Below are 26,041 nucleotides of genomic sequence, written 5' to 3'. Positions count from 1 at the left end.
TCTACTTAGCAATATGGTTTAATGGGGATTAGGGATGGTTGGACTCGATGATCTCTAAGGTCTTTTCCAACCTAGAAATCTATGAATCTATGAATCTATGAATCTATGAATCTATGAATCTATGAATCTATGAATCTATGACAAAGGGATCGAGAAAAATGCGTTAGCAAAATCAGTCGTGGCATACCACTTGACTGCCTTTGGTTCCAGTTCGTATTGAAATTTCAGCATATCTGACATGGCAGCACTATGCGGTGCTATGACTTCATTCAGGCCACGATAGTCTACTATCAGTCTCCACTCTCCATTAGACTTGTGCACTGGACATATGGGACTGTTAAAAGGTCAATGAGTTTTGCTGATTACCCCTTGACTCTCCAGCTGGCTAATCAGGTCATGGATGGGGATCAGAGAGTCTCGGTTGGTGCGAAATTGCCGCTGGTGCACCGCCATATCAGCAATTGGCACCTGTTGTTATTCAGCCCTCAGCAATCCCACAACAGAAGGGTCCTCTGAGAGATTGGGCAAGGTAGACAGCTGTTTAATTTCCTCCATCTCCACGGCAGTAATACCAAAAGCCCACCGGTACCCTTTTGGGTCCTTGAAATCCCCCCTCCTGAGGTAGTCTATGCCCAGGATGCACGGGGCTTCTGGGCCAGTCACAATGGGGTGCTTTTGCCACTCATTCCCAGTTAGACTCCAGCTTCCAAAATAGTTAGCTGTTGGGATCCCCCTGTCACTCCAGAAATACAGATGGATTCTGCCCCTTTATACCTTGATGGGATCAGGGTGCACTGTGCACCAGTGTCCACTAGAGCCCTATATTCCTGTGGGTCTGACATGCCAGGCCATCAAACCCGCACAGTCCAATAAACCCCGTTATCCCTCTCCTCCATCTGGCTGGAGGCAGAGTCTGTCTAGTCCTGGTCACAGTATCCATCACTCACCTTTTGTTAAAATGAACTAGAGTCCCTTCAAGAGGATCAGAAATGGAGTCAGCCCTTCTATACTGTCTGGGGAACTGCTCGTTGGAAACTGGAGTGGCATTTTTCCTGGAAGAATCCCCTTTTGTGTTTTTCCTCTCAAGTACCCATGCTCTTAGGGTCAAGGTAAGTTTTCCATCCCACTTCCTCATGTCCTCTCTGTGGTCACACAGGAAAAATCACAAGATACTCTGTGGTGTGTACCCTCTATATTCTATCTCTTGATCAGGGGAACGCTTACTTCTAATAGCTGAGACACAAGTCCTTACACTCTTTGAATTCTTCTTCTCCACATCTGCAACACAGGCCTGCACAGAGGAACTTCCTTCGTATTGCCAGAGTTGACTAGCCAAGTCCTGCGCCATTTGTTCCTCACCTTCTTTCCAGGACATTACTGCCAATGAGTTGGCATATGATGCTGGTGCACTCCATAGAAACTTCCGCCACATGCATTGTGTGCATTGGACTTCATCTGGATCTATGCATAACTGGTCATTATTCAGATCATTTTAAATCACCTCCAGAACAGCTAACTCCCTCAGGTACTAGAAAGATATTTCTCTCCCTGGTGGTCCACTTGCCTGGGTGACATGTAATATCATCATTGAAGGGGTACGTTTCCTTCATGCTTGAGAGAAGTCTCCTCCAGAGGCTGAGGTCTCATGTGGTTTTCTTCCAATTGCCTTGTCAATGCCCCCTTCCCTAGACAAGGATCCCAGCTGCCTAGCTTCCCTACCCTCTAATTCCAGGCCATCGGCTTCATTATCCCAGCATCAGAGCAGCCAGGTGACAATGTTCTCATTTGGATGATGGCTGAAATCCTTTCGCCTATCTTGCAGGTTACTCAGGGATAGGAATTGGATGGTTACTGTCACATGTGTGGGTTCTGCCTCGTCCTCCTCTTGTTCTTGTGATGGCCCTGGTTCATTTTCATCCCTCACTAAGTGAACTGATTTCTTTGTGTACTTCTTCTTCTTCTGTATAGGGGTGACTGATACTGGAACAGATTGATTCTCTGGTTCAGCTGTAGTGCCTGTCATGGGGGTTGGAGTAGATGCAGTGATGTCACTTTGTGGTCAGATCCAGAGAACTTCTCTTCCCTTTGAGGGTGCTGAGTAGTGTTAAACAAGGCAACTTGGTAGGCATGGGCCAGGCCCCAGCACATTGCACTGATCTGTGTCTCTCAGGGATTGCGAAGTTGACAGCATGCTTTTTCCAAACATTCTATTAGCTTTTCAGGATTCTGCACTTGTTCAGAGGTGAAGTTCCAAAACACTGGAGGTGTCAACTGTCTTAGGCATTTGCCCATGCTTTCCCACACACCCTGCCACTCATAACTATCCAGCCTCTGAGTGGACTTCTGTGTGATATTTTTGAATAGTTGTTTAACCCCAAACAAGACCCGAAACACCTTTGGGAGATATAGCATTAAGACCATGCTGGCTAGAACACTCCTAGAATATTCAAAATCCTCAAAGGCTGTTGTAATTAGTCTGAAGGAGAAAGAGGGGGGTTAAAAAGCAGGAGAAAGTATGCTCCCCTGTCTTCCCCGTAGATTGGGTGCGATTACTAATAAATTCCAATAGGTGGCGCCCAAGGTACGGACATAACGACAATGCGGCATGCAAATATCAGCTTAACCTTGTGATCAGTAATGTTATCATGTAGTAAGTCGATATTGCACAGAAAAGCAAAATGAGAGTCCTGATCCCTCTCCCAGAGGTGATAAACAGCACCACAGTGAATACATAGGGCATATATGGAGTTACACAACACAACCATGTGAACAATCAAAACAACATTACGACCTGTGGCTATTTGCCTAATACAATAAATGCGCGTAACAAATTTATTTTAACACGCTCTAGTTAGATCTGTCGTTATCCCAACCCTTCATGCCCCACATTGGGTACCAAAAAGAACTATTTACCAAAAAGAACAGTTTAGCCCGACTGGCAGTTAAGCTACTACGCAACTGCTTGCTCACTCCTTCCCCCTCGGCGGGATGGGGAGAAGAAATTGGAGGATGTCGTGGGTTAGGCTGATCTGGCAACTAAACCCCACGCAGCTCTCCCACTCCAGTAAAATGGAGAGGAGAAAAATGTAATAAAAGAGCTGAGGGTCGAGACAGGAACAGAGGAGCACCCACCAACCACGGTCCTGGGCAAAAGAGGCTGTTTTCTTAAAGCAAAACTATTTATTAACAGCTACCTAGAAAGAGAAAAGCACACAAAAACGGTTACTTGAGAGAATAACAAGAAAACCAGGCCAGGTCTTAAAAACAACACCACTCCCTCTCTTTTGCCTCTTATTCCCGGCTCTACCTCCTCCCCCCAGCGGCGCAGGGGGCAGGGAATAGGGGAGTGCAGGTCAGTTCATTCCATGTTGTTACTGTCGCTTCTCTTAAAGGAAAAGGAGTCCTTACACCATTGTCCCTTGCTCCAGTGGATCCCCTACTCACGGCGAAAGCGTGAATCCTGCCCGCTAGGAGACAAATCCTTACCCCATCGGATTTGCCCCAAGTGTGGGTTTTACCAGTCCTGGACTTTTAAGGAGCTGTAGCCACTCGCTCTGGCGTGGGTCATCATGCAGACTTTAAATGCGCTCCGGCGTGGGTTGTCATATCGACCTTAAATGCGTCTCCATACAGACTTAGATGCGTAAATGCATAAATGCGCCTCGACCTGTGCCCTTGATTCACAATAGTCTCAGGCTTAGGCATCTCCTTTAGCGAAACACCTCCCCATCGGCGGGGGTCATCCTACGGACTCTAGATGCGTACCGTACTCAGGCTCTGGCATCTCTTCTCGACGTGGATCCTCCATGGGCTGCGAGTGGGTCTCTGCTTGCTCTACTGAGGGCTGGTTGCAAAGGGGGTGCTCGCAAAGGGGACTCAACCGCGGCACACGTTTTTCCGTTCCATCTTCACTGACCTGTGTGATCTGTGTGGCCGTTTCTCTTAGATCTCAGTCCTTTCTGGGTGAACTCGGCCCGGTGGGCACCCCAGGAGCAGGGCTCTCCCCGAGTTCCCCAAGTGGCTCCGCCGCCGCCATCCTCGACGGGGCGGGCACCGGCCCATCACTGACCCGGCCCGGGCCGCCGGCCCGGCCGGGCGCCGGGAGTGCGGGCCGTGCCCCTCTCCCTTCTCCTTGCTCCTGGGCAAAGGCACACCTTTCCGGTTCCTTTGTCCCGACGTAAATAGGGCAATTCGAAGAGGCGCCGATTGGCTCAAGCCCCGAGGGGGCATGGGAGTCTGGTGTGATGGGCAGCTCCTGCCACCCGGACCTCCCCCCCCCCCCCCCCCCGACTTCAAACCATGACAGAGGAAAAAGGTAAAACTGGTGGATTGGGATAAGGACAGTTTAATAGAACAGCAGAAAAAAAAAACCACAACAAACAGAGAAGGTATTATAATAATAATACTAGTAAAAGAACAATGCAAAACAAGTGCTACAGTTGCTCACCACCCAGAACCCTATGCCCAGCCTGCTCTGAATCTGCAATGCCCCTCTCCTGGCTAGCTCCTCCAATATATATTCTGAGCATGATGTCATATGGTATCGAATATCCTCCTGGCTAGTTTGGGCCACTTGCCTTAGCTGTGTCCCCTCCTAGTCTCCTGTGAAAAAATTAACTCTATCCCAGCCAAACCCAGGGCAAGAAGGAAGGAGAAATAGATACGTGAGGAGAGGTAAGTGGCAGCTGAGGTTTTCTGAACAGAATCTAATGGGAATCCAACAGTCTGAGAAGCAGCAAGGACAAGAGTTGGGATCAACCCTCAATTATCTAAGACACCACTGAAATTTTATTTTAAAATATGACTTGCTGTGCTCTCCTTATTGTCAAGAGAAAATATTCATTAAGAGATTCTTGCCATTATCACATTTACCTGAATTCATCTTATAACATTAACATTAATCCGTAAAGTTAGCAAGACACATAAAAAGCACTAAGTTATAGCATATTCAAAAGAATAGGATATTTCTGCTTGATATTCAAAAATCAAGCAAAATACAAAAAGAAGAGTCACATCTAGAATGGCAAGTTGAGGAATTTAACCATCGCTAATCTGAAAGGATAGATTCAAAATAGGGGGAAAGGCAAAATAAGAGTGTTTCTAACATCCAGTGTTAGAAACTAGTATGATTTCTTTTTTCTAGATTCTGTCTTCATAAACATTACATTTATTTAATCCCATTTTTGTCTTTTAAAAGCAAAAGACCATTTAAGTTCATGTATTGAGTTAACCTCTGCTCCTCATGAATTTGTACTTCACACACCAACCTCGTAGTTTTCCACCTCTCCATCTTCCACGTTCAACTCAAAACTGAAAGCTGGTCCAACTGCAGGTGGCACTGGAAGCACTGATCTGCCAGAAGAACAACAGTAAGACTCAACATCTTCCTGAAGGAAAGCATGCAAACATTAGGCAGAGGAAGAGATCCTTCTTAAATCAACAAAATCTAAGAATCAGTAAAAAGGTTAAATTTGAAATAAAGAATTAAAATTCAAAGTAAAGGAGTCAGAGGAAAGCTAATTGCGCCGCTTTTTGATACTTGCTGTATTGGATTTTTAAATTGCATGTATATTGCTATGACAACTCATACTTACAGTAAGGCTCAGTCTTATTACAGAAATTACTCTCTTGATAGCCTGCATCACAGAGTTAATAGTAATATCGAACAGTTTCTGGTTTTAAATTTGACTTATTTAAATAGATAGAATATCAACAAAGATCAATAACCCAAGTTCACTTAGCTCCCCAATAAAAAAAGAATTCAAGCACTTGAATGGAATAGAATAGAATAGAATAGAATAGAATAGAATAGAATAGAATAGAATAGAATAGAATAGAATATTTTGATTGGAAGGGATCTACAATGATCATCTAGCCTGATCACTTCAGGGCTGACCAAAAGTTAAAGAATATTATTAAGGGCATTGTCCAAATGCCTCTTAAACACTGACAGGCATGGGGCATGGACCATCTCTCTAGAAAACCTGTTCCAGTGTTTGACCACCTTCTCGGCAAAGAAATGTTTCCTAATGTCAAGTCTGAACCTCCCCTGATGCAGCTTTGAGCCATTCCCATGCATCCTGTCACTGGATACCAGGGAGAAGAAGAGATCAGCATCTCCCTCTCCACTTCCCCTCCTCAGGAAGCTGTAGAGAGCAACGAGATCACCCCTCAGTCTCCTTTTCGATAATACACATAACAAAGATAATTACTAGGCCAACTTCCACATTGACAGCAGACCCAACTATACATTCCCATAAAACATGGATTTAGCCAGAGAAGAACCTCTTCAGATATAAAGGCAAGAGTGCACCATTTTTCTGTTTTTTTTTTTCTTTTAAGTTAATGTCCTGGTTTCAGCTGGGACAGAGTTAGCTCTTCTTTTTAGCAGCTAGAAGAGCTCTGTGTTTTGGTTTTAGTCTGAGACTTGCCCTGAGAAGAACGCTGACAGCGCACTGATGTTTATAGTTGGCATTGAGGCCTCAAGGACTTTTCAGCTTGCCGTGTTCTTGCCAGTGTGCAGGAGCACAACAGGATAGTGGGGAGCATAGCCAGGACAGAGGGTTCACAACTCCTCTTATGATTTGCACTTAGACTTAGGATTGAGGGCCAAACTGGCCAATGGAGTATTCCATATCATGCAACATCATACCCAGTATAAAACTGAGGGTCAGCTGGAAAGAAAGACTTTTCTCTTGTCTGGGGGCTCTCACTCTCGGACTCTTGGAGTTCTATCTATCTCGCTCTATTTTCAGGCCTCTCGTTCGTCCGGGATTGCGGTGTCGGGACTTATCTGTTTTGAAATCGTTAGCCCTGGACGGGACAGGCCTTGGTCAAGGGGTGGTGAGCAATTACACCGTGCATCACTTCTTTGTATATATTTAGCATTGTACATATATGTATATATTAGTAGTAGTAGCAGTAAATTATTCTTATCTCAACCGACGGGTCTCTTTCCCTTTTCCCCTTTAACTGTATTCCCCATCCTCTGAGGATGGGGGAGGGTGAGCGAGCAGGTGTGTATGTGTTGCAGCTAAAGTGTTAACAGTAAGGAATGTGTATCAGCGAATATAAAAAGAACACTGTCCTTGAGATAAGAAGGTAGGTTGAAGCTGTGAAAAACACACTGTCCCTGGGAAAGACAAGAAGGATGAAACTATGAAAAACAAGATTCTGAGCAAAACATACTAACTGCAAAAATAGTAAAATATTGTAACAAACGTAGAAATCTCTATCCAATCACGGTGTGTATCATACTCGTGCTTGTCGCGTGAACAGTAGTGCTAGACCAATTAGCTTGCTAAGTACAGCGCATGAAAGCGTGCACAGAACCGAGCTATGCTATAAAAAGAGCAGTATCACGGAATAAAGCTGAAGCCTTTTTACTCATCATATTGATGCGTCTTGCTTCCCCGTCTTCGGCCGCAACATCTGGTGACCCCGACGTGATCAAGAGGGTTTTCAACGACCACAACGCGGACGAGAGAGAGGACGGCCATCCCGGCGCCCGAGAGAGGCGGATAGCCCGAGAGAGGCGGATAGCCCGAGAGGCGGATCGTCCGAGAGAGGCGGAATCGTAGCGCTACGGACTGACCGGTGAGTCAGGCAGACCGAGGTCTGGTTCGGGATGGGAATGCTGCAATGACAGCCTGGGAACGAGATGATGGAACGGGACGTTGCATTGTCGTTGTTGAAAAGCTTCTTAGAGGAGCGTGGACTAAAACTTGGAAAAAGATATTGGCCCCTGATTGCAGGGGGGTATGCAAAAGAAGTAAGCGACTGAAAAACAAAAAAAAACAACAAAAAAAAAAAAAAAAAAAAACAAAACAAAAAAAAAAAAAAAACCCACAAAAAAGCAACAACTGCCTCAACAGGAGGAGGTAAGCGATTGGGACAAAGTGCTAGAGAAACCAGCACTACTAACAGTTCTAACTTGATAAAACTCCCGGTACTCCTGGTTTGGGTATCAGCCCATGTACCGGAGGCCTGACAAGGACTTGGGACACTATAGACGTTAAACTTGGGCGTGCAGCCACCTGTGAGGATGCTGCCGGCCTGGAAAAGTCATCATCGAATCTTTTGATCCAGGGCCCCGAACGAAAGACAGACTTATTTCATTCCCCCTCTTCCAACGAAGTCGGTACACCGGCACCCCCGCGCCGCGCCGCCCACCGCGCCCGGCGGCGCCCCGGGAACGCCGCTGCTGCTGCCGGCCGGGGCCGCGGGCGGCGTTTGCCTCGGCGCTGCCGCTCGTGTGCAGGAACGAACCGCGGCTGGAAAGGACGAAGACGCGCTGCGGGCTCCGCTGCGCCGGTTCGTTCGCGGCTGATGGTCCCCTCGGCGGGAGGGGGCGGCGGCGGTTACGGAGCGCGAGCGGCCAGAGCTGCGGCAACAACAACAAGAGCAACAACAACAAGGAGGGGGGCGGCACAGGGCTGCTGGGTCGTCATCGCCCCCCCGCCCGGCTGAGGCGAGGGAGGGCTGACCGCCCCCCCCCCCCCCCGCCCGGCCGCTGCCTGTGGCCCAGGTTGTACCAAGAGAGAGCACATCGTAACTTGGATCGTCTCGATCGGCATCGCGGGAAATAACTAATCCTCTTTTGTTCCAGCAATTTCAACAGTTAATATCAGTGTTGCAAAACCGTAAACATGCACATTCCATTGTACATCTGCGAGCGCACACCACGCTTCCAGGGCCTATAGCAGAAGGGAACAGGCGAGCTGAGCCTCTCACGAGTGCAGCTCTGGTACCAAACTCGTTAATACAGGCAAAATCTTGCAGGACTTCTACCATCAGGATACTGACGCTATTAAGTGACAATTTGGTTTAACACGACAATAAGCCCGCTCAATCGTACAATTGTGTACTAGCTGTTAAAATATGATCATGCCACCAGTGAATGGTGTTGATCTTCGTGGTTTACGCTCGCAGGAACTTTGGCATACACTTCTTATCAGACATATGTATTTTTGTCATCATAAAGTATTGAGCATGTTGCTGGTATTTCTTACAATCCTACTGGGCAACCGATCATAGAACACGCACATGGTACTTTGGAGAATATGCTTTTGAAACAAGAAAGAGGAATGATGGGGAAATCTCCCAATGAAACAATAGCTAAAGTGTTATAGGTGTTAAATCTCTTAAATCGAGAGCTAAATATTTTGGGATGAATAAAATGTCACTCATGTCAAAATCAGGCACAGGCAGGGTTACAGCAAGTGGCTTTCCAACAACTGACTGAATTGGCTAAGAGAGCATTAAGACGTGTCCCTGATTTTGGGGACAGGGGAGGCTTCCTCTGCTTCCATTCGGCAGGGAGCACAGGAACCTTATGAGCATTTTTTTTTTCTTTGATCAGCTACAAATGGCAGTTCAGAGATAAACAGAAAATCCGGCTACTGCAGATGTGTTGGTATTCCAGTTGGCCATTGAAAATGCTAACGCAGACTGCCAACAAGCTCTTGATCTTATCAGAAATCGGGCAAAAACGATTGCAGATTTAGTAAAGGCGTGTCACAATGTGGGCTCGAAACACTATAAAGCAAAATTTTGGGAACCAGCTAAAATCATTGCAGCTTCAATATTTGCACCAGGAGTTGGAGTGGCACAGGTGTTAACTACACTGAATAAGTTGGGTTGTTAGCTTGCAAAACAAACTAATGCTACAGCTTCTGCTTTATCAATGCTCTTAATTGACAGGATGGTTAAAATCTTTAATAAAGCAGACATTATATTGCTAGTAGTTCTTTTATGCATAGCAATAATCACCCCCTGCCTATTGTCTCGCTCCCAGCGAACGGTACAGAGTACGGTTAATCAAGTAATGATCACAGAAAAACAAAAAGGGGGGAGTTGTTGTGGCATCATACACACAGCTACAGCTGAGGTTTGACCTTGATGATTTAAGCCTGTGCTCTTTTCTGAAGTTGGGAAACACCGATAAAGAGGATGAGAAAGAAAAGGGAGTGTGAACAGCTGGTGCAGGGAGTGTGAGAAGTTGACATGAGGAGTTTGGGAAGTTGATATAGAGTGTGTGAGAAAATGATGTTTAGTTTAGCAAGTAAAAAATAGCTCCTTTTTAGGCATAGCCAATAGTAAAATTAAAATAGGTGCGTGCACTATTGTTTGTAATCAATCACAGTTGGGTGAGAGCCGCATGGACACACCGTGGCCAGAGTAATAATCTATAAAAGCTGCGTGTATAACAACAATAAAGGTCACTCTGCTATCACAAAAGAATTTTGGACACAGACAATCACAGCTGCACAGCCTCCTTTAACAGTAATCATTAATGGGAAGGCTTTTCTGGCCTAGTTGACACAGGGGCTGATGTATCTATAATGAAAAATCCTGACTGGCCGCCCTCTCGGCCTCTGATACAAGCCCTGGCAGCTGTGATCGGAGTAGGTGGAACACAGATCCCACAGCAGAGTGCACAGACATTGTTAGTAGTAGGCCCAGGTAACAAACAAGCTGTTTTGAAACCATATGTTTTTGATGTCCCATGTACATTATGAGGTCGGGATTTGTTGAATCAGTGGAATGTGAGGCTAACCTCAAATTTTTAGCACACATTACTGATGTCCAGCCCTGACTCAAGCTGGCAAGCCGGTCTGGGTCGATCAGTGGCCACTAAAAGGTGAGCGACTGAACTGAACTCAAAAATTAGTCAATGAACGGCTCAAATTAGGACATATAATTCCCTCCAATATTTGTTACCCCAAAGAAATCAGGAAAATGGAGATTTATGTTAAAAGATTTAAGAGCTATTAATACAATCATTTCACCAATGGGTGCATTACAACCGGGTGTACCAAATCCTACTATGATTCCAGAATGTTAGCATTTGATGGCGATTGATTTAAAAGATTGGGTTATTTCACCTTTTTACTTTTTTATTTATTTACACCCTAACGATTGTCCTAGATTTGCCTTTTCAGTTCCAGTGCTTAACAATGAACGACCCACGCAACAATATCATTGGATTGTACTGCTTCAAGGAATGATGAATAATCCTACAGTTTGTCAATTGGTGGTAGATGATGCTCTCTGTCAGGTCAGACAGCAGATCAAGCTCAGCAGATTGTACGTGCCTGCCCTGACCGTCAACGTATTGTGCCTTCAAATACTCCAGCAGGAGTAAATCCAACAGGTTTATGTGCCAATGAATTATGGCAATCTGATATTACTTATATTCCATCGTTTAATCGATCTAAATATGTTTTCTGCCTTTGTTATTGCTACTGCTCACACTGAAGAAAACCATGGGAGTACCAAAGAAAATTGAGACAGACAGTAATCCAGTATGGTGCCTTTTTACAGAATTGGAGAGTGACTCACACTACCAGCATCCCTCATTCACCTATGGGACAAGCTGTTATTGAACAAACTCATTTAACGTTAAAACAAATGTTTGATAAACAAAAAAGGGGCAATCTTCCGTATATTTCCCCACAAGAGTTAAATTTATTAGGATCAAAATTTGTAGATAGTGCCAGCAACAACCACGTTACACAGACATGTGTTGTTTTAATCTAAGTGACCATGGTAAGTCCATCCACGAACGATTGTAATGGTTTGAAGAGCATTCGGGGAGAATTGTGGTAGAGGATTGTATATTGATATGTAAACTGTCTTTATGTTTCTTATGATTTAGTATATTACGTGTGTGAAAGTTGCTTGTATATATTGCTTGTATATATGCTTTGTGTCTTTTCTCCGATCGGAAAGTGTATGGATTCCACCCGTAGCTACTGGAAGGAAAAGAATTAACTGGTACCAAATTAATGACAAAGAATTACTAATTGGACTTAGTTGTAAGCACGTAACTTTGAAAAGAGAAGCTAGGAGGATTGTTATTGAACAACATGTTGCGATTCGCAAAAACCGCTGTTAGCCGGCAGAGCACATACTGGGCAGCCTTGTTGCACGCACTGGCCACGCGTGCGGCAACGCCGTGTCAGTACCTTTGTCGTAGACTCTGCTAAGGGTGAAAAGAGATGGCTCAGAGCGGAGCTGAGGGAGGCTGCAGAGCACACTGTGTGGATAAACAGGGGACGCCCTGAAGGTGCCGTGCCTGCCTCCCTTCTCCACAACGACCCTGCCGATTGACACCCTCCTGCTCAGCGAAATCTTGGGTATAGTGGAAATAGTAAGGCCCTCGGAAAGGGAAGTAGTATACTAGAAACTGCTTTTGCAAGGCTGTACCAAAACAATATGCTAGTAACTGAAATTGCCAGTCTCCTACACAGAGTTTTATTCGTGCAAGAAAAAAAAAAGGGGCAACGCTGTCACTGATCGATCACACAAATTTTTTCACCAATCTGCTCGACCTCTTCAGAAAGAGTTTGCACTGTCGCGAGCACAAGCCCGTGCCATCGTCGCTGCAAGGCACCAACCCTCGAGGATTGCAACCAAGAGGAGTGTGGCAAACTGATGATGTAACTGAGTTTCCCACCTTTGGTCCACTGCGCCATATCCACGTCACCGTGGACACTTGCAGCAGAGCTGTATGGGCGACACCAGCGCCTTCTACCGCCTTCCGATGTGTGAAACAACATTGGCTTTCAGCATTTGCTGCCCTTGGCTTACCACAAGTCATCAAAACAGACAATGCTCCTGCATACGCAGGAACAGCATGTGCTGCATTTTTAGCAGATTGGGGAATTGAACATAGAAAAGGTGTTCCGTACAACAGTACGGGTCAGGCTATTGTTGAACAGTGCCATCAAGATGTAAAGCGACTCGCTGCCATTTTGAAAAAAGAGGGGGAGATGTCCCCCAACGCGCGAACTGAAAGGCGAAGGCGGAGGCAATCCAGGAGTTCCCAAAGACTCGGACCTCTCTGCAGAAGAATAGAAGAACTGTTAAATCTTCCAAAGAACATATTAGATGACTCTGATCCAGACGAGATAGATTTTGCCTTTATCCGTAGTTTGATACGTACACGCAAAGCTGCAAAATTATACCCGCTAACACACTGCAGGTGTAGATGTAGGAATTTAGAAATTATAACTATAGAGTGCGGAGATTGTAGTCGCATATGTCATGAATCGCAACGTGATGCAGTGCAAGGCTGTACAGATTGTAGACACGCTTTAGATATTAACCCATACCAGGCGCTCGCTGCTTGGCTTAAAATAGAGAACGCTTCACGACAAAGGTTAACTGCGTTGTTTGAAAGTGCAGAAGAAGCTATATTAGCACACGCAGCCTTTAGGTTACAAAAACTACTGACTGTTGTAGAAGTAGCACAAAAGACACAAGTGATGGGTACCAGATATCAGAAGCAGTGTAGACATCATGACAAGGATGGAGGAGTTTATTGGTAAGACAATACCTATAGTAACAGGAATCTTAGTTTGGTGCCAAATGACCTATGGAATCAACTCCATCAGCCCGAGAGACAACATTTGGGTAACCATTGCTAACAAAACAAACCAGTCATCAATTTGCCTAGCCCTGGGTGGTATTGGAAACCCATTCCGTACCTGTCTCATAGGAGTACCAACATGGAAAGTGGCAGCCTTTAGAGGGCTAGTAAACACCACTAACCTAACATATAGCAACTTCAATACCACAACGATCTATAGAGCGACCCCTCAACAGTATGACGGAGCAGTACAATGCCGGCTTATTCATGCACTTAATGCTTCCCTCCAGTCTGATCCAGAAGAATTAGACCTGCTTGGTAGTATGCATGCAAACACTAACGCTGGGAAAATAGGAGGATGGTTTTCATTTTTGCCGTTAGTCCCAAACAGCTCAAATAAAAACAGGAAACTATGGGCAACCTTAGATTCTAATCTTGACAGCGCATCGGTACTTCGCTTTCTATACTCGAGCTGCAATGGCAGCAACATTACTGAACCTCGAAGGTTGCCCGAAAGAATTTTCTTAATTTGTAGAGACAGGGCATGGAATGGCATTCCAAAACAACCAGAAGGAGGTCCTTGTTATTTAGGCCAGCTAGCCTTATTCCATCCCAATATATCCCTATTAAGAAAATGGAGTAAAAATCACACCAGGAGAAAAAGAAGCCTACATGATCTAGACTGTAGCAGTGTAGGCAATCCCACATTTTGGAGTGAATTTGGACGAGTAGCTGCCTCCACGCTTTTCCCAGGGTTAGCAGCAGCAAAAGCGCTCACCTTAGCAAAACAACTAGGTTGCTGGGCTTGTGACGAGATAAACTTAACATCCAGCATTCTAGATGAATTAACGAAAGATGTAGAAAGTGTCAATCATGCAGTATTGCAAAACAGAGCAGCGATTGACTATTTGCTTTTAGCCCATGGGCATGGTTATGAAGAGATCGAAGGAATATGTTGTATGAATTTAACAGGTCCAGGAGAGTCAGTGCATAGAAAACTTAAACAACTAAAGGACAAACTACATGCCTTGAAAGAGGTAGATGGCATCGATGGATGGTTGACTTCCTGGGGAATAGATGGTTGGGTGAGAGATCTCATCAAAACGTGCTTGGGGCCTCTTTTGTTGTTAGGCTTTCTCTTGCTTTTTGGACCATGCTTAATGCAATGTATGACCCAACGCTTGTCAGCTATAGCGCACGCCGTTTTTGAAAAAAGAGGGGGAGATGTTGCAGCTAAAGTGTTAACAGTAAGGAATGTGTATCAGCGAATATAAAAAGAACACTGTCCTTGAGATAAGAAGGTAGGTTGAAGCTGTGAAAAACACACTGTCCCTGGGAAAGACAAGAAGGATGAAACTATGAAAAACAAGATTCTGAGCAAAACATACTAACTGCAAAAATAGTAAAATATTGTAACAAACGTAGAAATCTCTATCCAATCACGGTGTGTATCATACTCGTGCTTGTCGCGTGAACAGTAGTGCTAGACCAATTAGCTTGCTAAGTACAGCGCATGAAAGCGTGCACAGAACCGAGCTATGCTATAAAAAGAGCAGCATCACGGAATAAAGCTGAAGCCTTTTTACTCATCATATTGATGCGTCTTGCTTCCCCGTCTTCGGCCGCAACATGTATGGAGTATAGTAGACTCAAAAATGTTGGCTCCCTGTCATAAAATGGTGACTGACACAAAATGGCAGCCCCTCTGCATGTAGTGGGAGGAGTTGCTGGTTCTGACATGTTTCCAGGTAAACTGGAAGAGGTGACTTTCTCTGCTGTCCAATCACAGAGAAGTCGGAGAACACATGGTGTCACATAGAATCATAGAATCATAGAACGGTTAGGGTTGGAAGGGACCTCAAAGATCATCTAGTTCCAACCCCCCTGCCATGTGCAGGGAAACCCTCCACTACACCAAGTTGCCCAAAGCCTCATCCCACCTGGCCTTGAACACTTCCAGGAATGGGGCATCTACAACTTCTCTGGGCAACCTTTTCCACTACCTCCTCCTCTGGCAGATCTCTGCTCCACTGTCAATCTCCATGGGTGGTAGGGGGGCCGTCTGCAATCTCACCACCGGTTGCAGGGGAATTTCAGCTCCGGGACACGTCCTCCTGTTCCATCTTCACTGTCCTTGGTGTCTGTGTGGCCATTTCTCTCAGACCTTAGTCCTCTCTTTGCTGCAGCTGTCTTCAGTTGGGTAGCGGTGGCCCAGTGTAGGCTGCCACCTGCCCAGGAGGCCAGGGGGCCAGCCCCCCTGCCTCCCTCTCTCTCTTCAGTGTAGGTGCAGCCTCAGTTCGAACTCTGTCCTCATCTTAAATAGGACATTTGCAGAGGCACTGATTGGCTCAGCCCTGGCCTGAGGGGATGGGGAGGGTCTCACCTGTCTGACCGGTTTTGAAGCCGGGGAAGCTTTTCACAGGTACTTACAGAGGCCATTTCCATACCCCCTCCCATGCTGCCAAAACCCCATCACATAAAGCCAGCACATTAAGCCTTTTCACAGCCACTTACAGGGGCCATTTCTGCAGCCCCTCTCATTAACCTAGTACAGTTATTTCTATGTTATTGCTTTTATCTTGTAATGGAGAATAAGCATTTGGAGGAAGGGGAGATTTTGAAGAAATCTCCCTTAGGATGTATTCTGAAGTAAAGAAAGATCTCAGAGGAGGAGATCCTCTAAACAACAACAAAAAAATAATAGAATATTGTAATTATTGGTGGCTGTTGTATATTTTTGGAGAGCCAGGAAAAGTGGCTTATGAATGGCACTATGAGATATAATTAATGCTGTTTTGTAGGTGAGAAGGGAAGTGAGATGAGGTCTCGTATATGGATTTGTTCTTTACACGAAGAAATCTTCCAGAGTGGCAGAGGAATTGTGGATATGTTCCACTGGACCCTATGATATTGACATTAGAAAAGGAAAGGGAAAATGAAAAACTAAAAATATGATTTGGAGTTGATGATTGCTCCCCAAGAGAGATGGGGAGACACTGATGACAATGATGGTATTGGTAATGTGCAGAGAGTAGGAGAAAGGGGCCGAAGGCAAGAAGAAGTGATCAGTGAAGAAACAGAGACAGAGGTGTTGTTTTGCATGTGATAATGGTGTGAGAGGAGAGCAAAGTGTTGTACAGGATGCTGTTAATAAACAGAGAGAAAAGCATAAGGATAGAAAATTGTAGGCGAGCCTGTTAACTGCTGCATCAGCAGATGCCTCAAACAGAGGGAAAGGAAGAAATTTTAGGAGAAATACTCCTAGAGGAAGAAGCAAAGGATATATTAATTCCTCAACCCTCGGGTAATGCCCTGATTGGGCAGAATCAATGCGTATGCTGTAGGGAAGAAGGTCATTGGAAAAAGGATTATCCAAAACTGAAGAATCAAGGAATAAGATCACTCAAAAAGGAGAGGCCAAACACCTGAGGCAGATTTACTGATGATGGGAAATTATGATTCTGAACGAGGGGGACCGGGGTGAATTTAAAAGCCTCCCCAGCAGATCTCCTAGTTCCAATACTGTTGGGGAATGATATTATTAACTTCTTGATTGATACAGGGGTAACCTACTGAGTAGTGACTAGTTGTAAGGAACCATTAAGTAAAATCTCTATGCCACTTGTTGGGGTCATGGGAGTGATGGGTTGATGTAAATTGATTCTGGTGTCAGGAGAGAGGATTTGCTCCCTGTGATTTGCCTGGTTTCGGAACCGGCTCAGACTCAGTTCTGGCCACCAGATCGGACTCCCATCCCCTTCGGGGTTGAGCCAATCAGCACCTCTGCGAATTGCCCTATTTAAGTTGGGACAAAGGAACCGGATAAAGGTGCTTTTGCCCTGGAGTGAGGAGAGAAGGGAGGAGTGACTAGGGGTTCCACTAGAGCAAGGGATAAAGAGTGTAAGGACTCCTCCTCCATTAAGAAAAGGAACAGAAGTAACAACATGGGATGAACTACCCGGCACTCCCCCATTCCCTGTCCCCCTGTGCCGCTGGGGGAGGAGGTAGAGACGGGAAGAAAAGGAAAGGAGGGGAGGTGTTGTTTTTTAAGATCTGGCTTTGTTTCTTTTCATCCTCTCAAGTAACTGGTTTTGTTTCTCTTTATCCTTTCAAGTAACTATTAATAAACAGAATCATAGAACGGTTAGGGTTGCAAGGGACCTCAAAGATCATCTAGTTCCAATACCCCTGCCATGGGCAGAGAAACCTTCCACTACACCAGGTTGCCCAAAGCCTCATCCAACTTGGCCTTGAACACTTCCAGGGATGGGGCATCTACAGCTTCTCTGGGCAACCTGTTCCAGTGCCTCACCACCCTCAGAGTGAAGAATTTCTTCCTTATATCTAATCTAAATCTCCCCTCTTTCAATATTAAAGCCATTACCCATTGTATTATCACTACATGCCCTTGTAAAAAGCCCCTCTCCAGCTTTCCTGTAGGCCCCCTTTAGGTACTGGAAGGCTGCTATAAGATCACCCCGGAGCCTTCTCTTCTCCAGGCTGAACAGCCCCAACTCTCTCAGCCTGTCTTCATAGCAGAGGTGCTCCAGCCCTTGGATCATCTTCGTAGCCCTCCTCTGGACTCGCTCCAGTAGCTCCACGTCCTTCATGTGTTGGGGACTCCAGAGCTGAATGCAGTATTCCAGGTGGGGTCTCACGAGAGCAGAGTAGAGGGGCAGAATCATCTCCCTCGACCTGCTGGCCACACTTCTTTGGATGCAGCCCAGGATACGGTTGCCTTTCTGGGCTGCCAGCACACATTGCTGGCTCATGTTGAGCTTCTCATCCACCAGCACTCCCAAGTCCTTTTCCTTAGGGCTGCTCTCAATCCATTCTCCGTCCAGCCTGTACTTGTGCTTGGGATTGCCCCGACCCACGTGCAGGACCTTGCACTTGGCCTTGTTGAACTTCATGAGGTTCTCACAGGCCCACCTCTCCAGCCTGTCAAGGTCCCTCTGGATGGCATCCCTTCCCTCCAGCGTGTCCACAACACCACACAACTTGGTGTCATCTGAAAACTTGCTGAGGGTCCACTCCATCCCACTGTCCATGTCACCAACAAAGATGTTATATAGCACTGGTCCCAGTACTGACCCCTGAGGAACACCACTCATCACTGGCCTCCAATTGGCCATTGAACTGTTGGCCACAACTCTTTGAGTGCGACCATCCAGCCAATTCCTTATCCACCGAGTGGTCCATAAGTCAAATCCATGTCTCTCCAGTTTAGAGACAAGGATGTCGTGTGGGACATTATCAAATGGTTTGGACAAGTCCAGAAAGAATCATAGAATCATAGAATGGTTTGGGTTGGAAGGGACCCCAAAGATCATCTAGTTCCAACCCCCCTGCCATGGGCAGAGAAATCCTCCACTACACCAGGTTGCCCAAAGCCTCATCTAACCCGGCCTTGAACACTTCCAGGGATGGGGAATCCACAACTTCTCTGGGTGTCGTGGTTTTTGGACTGAGGGTCGAGACAAGAACCGAGAGGGAGCACCCACCAACCATGGTCCCGGGCAAAACATGACTCAGGCTTTCTTCTTAAAACAAAACAATTTATTAACAGTTACTGAACAAGAGACACAAGGAACGAAACCGGTTACTTGAGAGGAGAAAAGAGAAAAACAAGGCCAGATCTTTAAAACAACACCTCCCCACCCCCTATTTTCTTCCGTTCCTGGCTCTACCTCCCCCCCAGCGGCACAGGGGGACAGAAAATGGGGAGTGCAGGTCAGTTCATCCATGTTGTTAACTGCCGCTCCTTTCTCAAAGGAGGCGGAGTCTTTACACCATTTTTCCCTTGCTTCGGTGGATCCCCTACTCACGAGGAAAAAAAGTCCCCAAACTTTTCCAGGGTGAGTCCTGCCCGCAGGATTGCAATCCTTCCCCATGGATTGTACCAGTTCGGGCTTTACCAGTCTCGGCCTCTTAGGGAGCTGCTGCCACTCGCGTCGGCGTGGGTCGTCCCACGGACTCCAGATGCCTCCACGACCTCGTCGTGCATTTCCATGCCCATTATTAACAGTACCTGGTCGCGCATCCCCTGCTCCACGACCTCTCCTGGGCTCAGGCATCTCCTTCCCGACGTGGGTTTCTCCACGGGCCACGAGTGGGTCTCTGCTCCGCCGAGTACACCTTGGCTGCAGGGGGGCCGCCTGCCATCTCACACCGATTTGCAAGGGAAACCTCAGCTCCAGTACACCTCCTCCTGCTCCATCTTGACTGACCCGGTCGTTGTGGTTGTTTTCTCTTAGATCTTAATCCTCTCTGGGGGAGCTCGGCCCGGCGGGCACCCCGGGAGTGGGGCGCTTACCGAGTCCCCCATGCGGCTCCCCCGGCGCCATCTTGAGCACATGGCGCCGGCCCGGGCCCGAGCGGCCGCTCGGCCGGGAGCCGGGAGCGAGGGCAGCGCCCTCCTGCTCTCTCCTCGCTCCTGAGCAAAAAGCCCTTTCCCGCCCCTTTGTCCCAACTTAAATAGGGCAATTCGCAGAGGTGCCAATTTGGCTCAACCTCCCCCGGGGGGGATGGGACTCAGATCTGGTGGCACAGGGAGCAAATCCCCTCCCCTGCCACCAGAACACCCCCCCCATCAAATTATCACATTCCACCCCTCGCCTCTGTGAATTCCCTATTTAGGCACAACTTCACTTAAAACATTGAACAAGAACACACGTTTCACAAACAATCCACCCCTAGTCCCTTCACCAAACACAACAATCAAAGTTTCCCAAGGTCCTTCTGTTTTCACCACTCTGGAGTCCATGTTTTGCCCGTTACCTCTCCCAATCACTATTCTTATCTCGAATTCCTCTGCCCCACGTTGGGCGCCAAAACTGTCGTGGTTTTTGGACTGAGGGTCGAGACAAGAACCGAAAGGGAGCACCCACCAAACATGGTCCCGGGCAAAACATCACTCAGGCTTTCTTAATAAAACAAAACAATTTATTAACAGTTACTTAACAGGAGACAAGGGAACGGAACCGGTTACTTGAGAGGAGAAAAAGAGAAAACAAGGCCAGATCTTAAAACAACAACCTCCCCACCCCCTATTTTCTTTCCTTCCTGGCTCAACCCCCCCCCCCCCGGCGGCGCAGGGGGACAGGGAATGGGGGAGTGCAGGTCAGTTCATCCATGTTGTTAACTGCCGCGCCTTTCTTAAAGGAGGAGGAGTCTTTACACCATTTTTCCCTTGCTTCGGTGGATCCCCTACTCACGAAGAAAAAGTCCCCAAACTTTTCCAGTATGAGTCCTGCCCGCAGGATTGCAATCCTCCCCATGGATCGCACCAGTTTGGGCTTTACCAGTCTCGGCCTCTTAGGGAGCTGCTGCCACTCGCGTGGGCCGTCCCACGGATTCCAGATGCCTCCACGACCTCGTCGTGCATTCCATGCCCCATTGTTAACAGTACCTGGTCGCACATCCCCTGCTCCACGACCTCTCCCGGGCTCAGGCATCTCCTTTCCGACGTGGGTTTCTCCACGGGCCACGAGTGGGTTTCTGCTCCGCCGAGTACACCCTGGCTGCAGGGGGGCCGCCTGCCATCTCACACCGATTGCAAGGGAAACCTCAGCTCCAGTACACCTCCTCCTGCTCCATCTTGACTGACCCGGTCGTTGTGGTTGTTTTCTCTTAGATCTTAATCCTCTCTGGGGAAGCTCGGCCCGGCAGGCACCCCGGGAGCTGGGTGCTTCCCGAGTCCCCCATGCGGCTCCCCCGGCGCCATCTTGAGCACATGGCGCTGGCCCGGGCCCGGGCAGCCGCTCGGCCGGGAGCCGGGAGCGAGGGCAGCGCCCTCCTGCTCTCTCCTCGCCCCTGAGCAAAGAGCCCTTTCCCGCCCCTTTGTCCCAACTTAAATAGGGCAATTCGCAGAGGCGCCAATTTGGCTCAACCTCCCCCGGGGGGGGATGGGACTCAGATCTGGTGGCACAGGGAGCAAATCCCCTCCCCTGCCACCAGAACACCCCCCCCATCAAACTATCACACTGGGCAACCTGTTCCACTGCCTCACCACCCTCGATGTAAAAAATTTGTTCCTTATATCTAATTGAAATCTCCCCTCTTTCAGTTCAAATCCATTGCCCCTTGTCCTATCACTACACGCCCTTGTAAAAAGTCCCTCTCCAGCTTTCCTGTAGGCCTCCTTAAGATAGACGATGTCAGTTGCTCTTCCCTTATCCATCAATGCTCTAACCCCATCATAGAAGGCCACCAAATTAGTCAGGCAGTATTTGCCCTTAGTGAAGCCATGTTGGCTGTCACCAATCACATCCTTATTTTCTATGTGCCTTAGCATAATCGCCAGGAGGATCTGCTCTGTTGCTGCCGTGCCGGGGACGGAGAGAAGAACGACACAGAATTCAGGTGCAGGAGAAAATACCAACGCCAACAGCAGGAGCATCAGCAGCAGTATCAGCAGCGGCAGCAGCAGCATCAGCCGTTTATTAATTGCAAATCCGTATATATATATAATATGGTTCACAAGGATGGCCAAGGCAATTGGTCACTTGACCATCCACCTCCCAGAGTGATTGGCTAAATGCTACAACACCCATTTCAAAACAACTTTCCCAGTGTGCCATAAACAAGACTGCATAACAAGCTACAGGTGCAAGATAAAGTCTTAGTTTACAAAAACCTCAAACTGTTTCTCAGCTAGCCTGCATGGGAAAAAGAACTTTCACAGGATGCTGCAGTAGCTGGAAAATTTCTGCTTCTAGCCTTTTAGTATCCACACTGCTCCATGATCTTGCTGGGCACAGAGGTGAGACTGACTGGCCTGTAGTTCCCTGGGTCTTCTTTTTTCCCTTTTTAAAGATGGGGGCTATGTTTCCCCTTTTCCAGTCGGTGGGAACTTCACCAGACTGCCACGACTTCTCAAATATGATGGATAGTGGCTTAGCGACTTCATCTGCCAGTTCCCTCAGGACCCGCGGATGCACCTCATCAGGTCCCATGGACTTGTCCACCTTCAGGTTCCTTAGATGGTTTCGAACCTGGTCTTCTCCTACATTGGGCGTTTCTTCATTCTCCCAGTCTCTGTCTTTGTCTTCTGTGACTTGGGCAGTGCAGCTGGTGCTCTTGCCAGTGAAGAATGAGGCAAAGAAGTCATTGAGTACCTCAGCCTTCTCCATATCCCGGGTAGTCAGGTCCTCCGTTTTCTTACGGAGAGGGCCTACGTTTTCCCTAGACCTCTTTTTATCACTGACATATCTATAGAAGTTTTTCTTGTTGCCCTTTATGTCCCTGGCCAGATTTAACTCTATCAGGGCTTTAGCTTTCCTAACCTCATCTCTGGTTGCTCGGACAATTTCCCTATATTCTTCCCGGGCTACCTGTCCTTGCTTCCACCCTCTGTAGGCCTTCTTTTTGTGTTCGAGTTGGTCCAGGATCTCCTTGTTCATTCATGCAGGCCTCCTGGTGTTCCTGCCTGACTTTCTCTTTGTTGGGATGCACCGCTCCTGAGCTTGAAGGAGGTGATCCTTGAATATGAACCAGCTTTCTTGGGTCCCTCTTCCCTCCAGGGCTTCATCCCATTGTACTCTGCCAAGCAGATCCCTGAAGAGGCCAAAGTCTGCTCTCCTGAAATCCAGGGTAGTGAGCTTGCTGTGCACCCTCCTTGCCTCCCTAAGAATCTTGAACTCCACCATTTCATGATCACTGCAGCCAAGGCTGTCCTTGAGCGGCACATTCACCATCAGCCCCTCTTTGTTGGTGAGAACAAGGTCCAGCAAAGCACCTCTCCTCGTTGGTTCCTCTACCACTTGGAGGAGGAAGTTATCATCCATGCATTCCAGGAACCTCCTGGATTGCCTATGCCCTGCTGTGTTGTCCTTCCAACAGATATCGGGGTGGTGGAAGTCCCCCATGAGGACCGGGGCTCATGAACGTGAGGCTGCTCCAATCTGTCTGTAGAGGGCCTCATCTACTCGGTCTTCCTGGTCAGGTGGCCTTTAGCAGTCCCCCACTACTATGTCCCCTGTCCCTGTCCTCCCTTTAATCCTGACCCATACGATCAGGCCTGAGACCACCTGCGGAAGCAGAACATACACAAAGCCATGGGACCCAACGAGATGCATCCCAGGGTCCTAAGGGAACTGGCAGATGTAGTCACTAAGCCACTCTCCACCATATTTGAGAAGTCATAACAGTCAGGCAAAGTCCCCAGGGACTGGAAAAAGGGAAACATCATGCCCATTTCCAAAAAGAGTGAAAAAGAGGACCATGGGAACTACCGATCAGTCAGCCTCACCTCCATGCTCAGTAAGATCATGGAACAGATCCTCCTGGAAGATATGTCAAAACATGTGGAAGACAGGGAGCTGATTAGAGACAGCCAGCATGGCTTCACGTAGGATAAATCATGCCTGATTAATCTGGTGGCCTTCTATGATGGAGTGACTGCGTTGGTAGACAAGGAAAGAGCTACGGATGTCATCTACCCAGACTTTTGCAAGACCTTTGACATGGTCCCACAAAACATCCTTGTCTCTAAATTGGAGAGATACGTGTTTTATGGATGGATTCTTAGATGGATAAGGAATTAGCTGGATGGCTGTGTCAGTTACAGTCAATGGCTCAATGTCCAAGTGGAAACCAGTAACGAGTGGTGTCCCTCAGGGGTTCATCCTGGGACAAGTACTGTTTAATATCTTCATCAATGTCATAGACAGTGGGATTGAGTGCACCCTCAGCAAGTTTGCAGATGACAACAAGCTGAGTGGTGCTGTTGATTCACTTGAGGGAAGGGATGCCATCCACCGGGACCTTAACAGACTTGAGGAGTGGGTCCATGAGAACCTCATGAAGTTCAACAAGGTCAAGTGCAAGGTCCTGCACATGGGTTGGGGCAATCCGCAGTATCAATACAGACTAGGGGATGAATGAATTGAGAGCAGCCCTGGTCAGACCAAGTGTCTGAGCCCAGCTATTGGAGGGATCCACATTGTATGTGTGTGTATTTACCATTAATGGACCTTCACCCTGATCAGACAGAGAGGGGATGAGGATAAGGCCGTTGGTGCTGTTTGTGAGCACTGAGTGTGCCCGTCTGTGTTGATCTGCATGACTGACCATGCATATATGTATATATTTGTGGGTATATGTGTGTTTGTACTTGTGTGTGTGTGTGTGCCTATTGGGAACACATTCTTAGCTTTGCTACTGATTAGGCCTGTAAGGCATAGAGCTGCAGCAACCTCGCCTCCGTCAATGTCAGTCAAACACAGGGGAGTGTGAGAACACATGGGATATGGTGGATTCAAAAATGTTGGCTCCCTGTCATAAAATGGTGGCTGAAACAAAATGGCAGCCCCTCTGCATGTAGTGGGAGGGGTTGCTGGTTCTGACATGTTTCCAGGTAAACTGGAAGAGGTGACTTTCTCTGCTGTCCAATCACAGAGAAGTCGGAGAACACATGGTGTCACATTAAGACACAATGTTAGGTCGATAGAGGACAAAGAGGGGGACTACCTCGAGCCCTTTCAATTTGACCAGTCTACCAGCTTCCCAGGAAAACTGAGACCCTTGTATCCAACTTGCCTGCCACATTCCGTTTAAGGGGAAGGGGCATTACCTCGAACTCTTTACAATTTGACCAGTCTGTCAGGCTTACGCTGACAGCGTCAGTGGGACAAATCCCTCTGGGCAGCCTGCTAAGTCAGAGGGTGATCGTCTAACCTATTCAGGGACCCTCATGGGCAGCGACACCGGGACAAATCCCTTATATCCCCTGTATCAATTGCTGAAGTTTCCGGAAACTTATATTTATAGATGGCAAATTTTATTACATATGTTCGTGAGAGGATACAGATTCAAAGATAGCCGGTGAGAGGTACTGACTGCAAAAACAGATTTGGAACAATATACAAACAGAACTGATCAGTGATAATTCTAAATAGCTAGAAGATGTTAGTAACTAAGCACACATAGCACAGAGCTCTTACCCAATAGACGTCCCTATGGGGGGGAGAAGAGAGGTCCAGCCCGTTGACTGATCTCAGATGTTCCAATGGAGGTCTTCCCCCAACACCCCCTTCTCTTTAGTCATTTTTATACTGTTTTTTACTTTCAGGTGGAGCTTGAGTGACTCTAGTCATACATACCTTTGTTAGGGTTGGTGTAAATTTTCCTCGCTTCGATTTAAAGGTACAGGCTAGAAGAATTTCAGAGCGCATGCTCAGTGAGGGGTGGTCGCAGCCCAGAGACGGGTAGCTTTTGAGATGGAGGTGTGTTTTGGTATTATAATGACATTATAATGAGCAAAGTTCAGCTTCAGGACATGATTTCACCATCATTGCTGAGGCAGCAGTTGCGATTCATCTTCCTTGATAGCAGCTATGCGGTTATCTTCGCCAGTCACTATCCCTGATAAAAGGGATGAGCTGTGGTACCTCCGTACCACTCTACTCCCCATTCCAAGGATATTGTACATTCTGCTCAACCTGAGTAGGCTTTGTCCATGACAACCTCATTACGTTCCTGGGAGCAGCAATTGTATCTCGCCTCGAAGCTGCTCTAATATTACAGCTTATGTTAAGATGTAAGCTGAACTTTGGGGGACAATGTTCTCCTATTCCTCCCAATTTCTGTTATTTTTCCACACATGGGTTATGACATTTTAAAAAATGCCAACCTCCAGGGCAAAAAGAGGTGAGGTAAACTGAC

At 47.2% G+C, this 26,041-nt stretch overlaps 1 protein-coding gene across 1 annotated transcript in view; it reads right to left on the bottom strand.

Moving 5' to 3' along the window:
• Positions 1–26,041, bottom strand: part of LOC147526298 (E3 ubiquitin-protein ligase RNF38-like) — a 126,536-nt gene that overhangs the window by 45,618 nt on the left and 54,877 nt on the right. The window contains exon 6 of the mRNA XM_086630134.1: positions 5,268–5,352. Within this exon, the coding sequence (XP_086486260.1) occupies positions 5,268–5,352 (85 nt within the window). The remainder of the gene's footprint in view (positions 1–5,267; positions 5,353–26,041) is intronic.

The sequence above is a fragment of the Tauraco erythrolophus genome, chromosome W (assembly GCF_009769465.1).
Source record: "Tauraco erythrolophus isolate bTauEry1 chromosome W, bTauEry1.pri, whole genome shotgun sequence".
Lineage (NCBI taxonomy): Eukaryota > Metazoa > Chordata > Aves > Musophagiformes > Musophagidae > Tauraco > Tauraco erythrolophus.
Note: the sequence above shows the minus strand (reverse complement) of the source record. Positions and strands in the feature narration are given on the sequence as shown.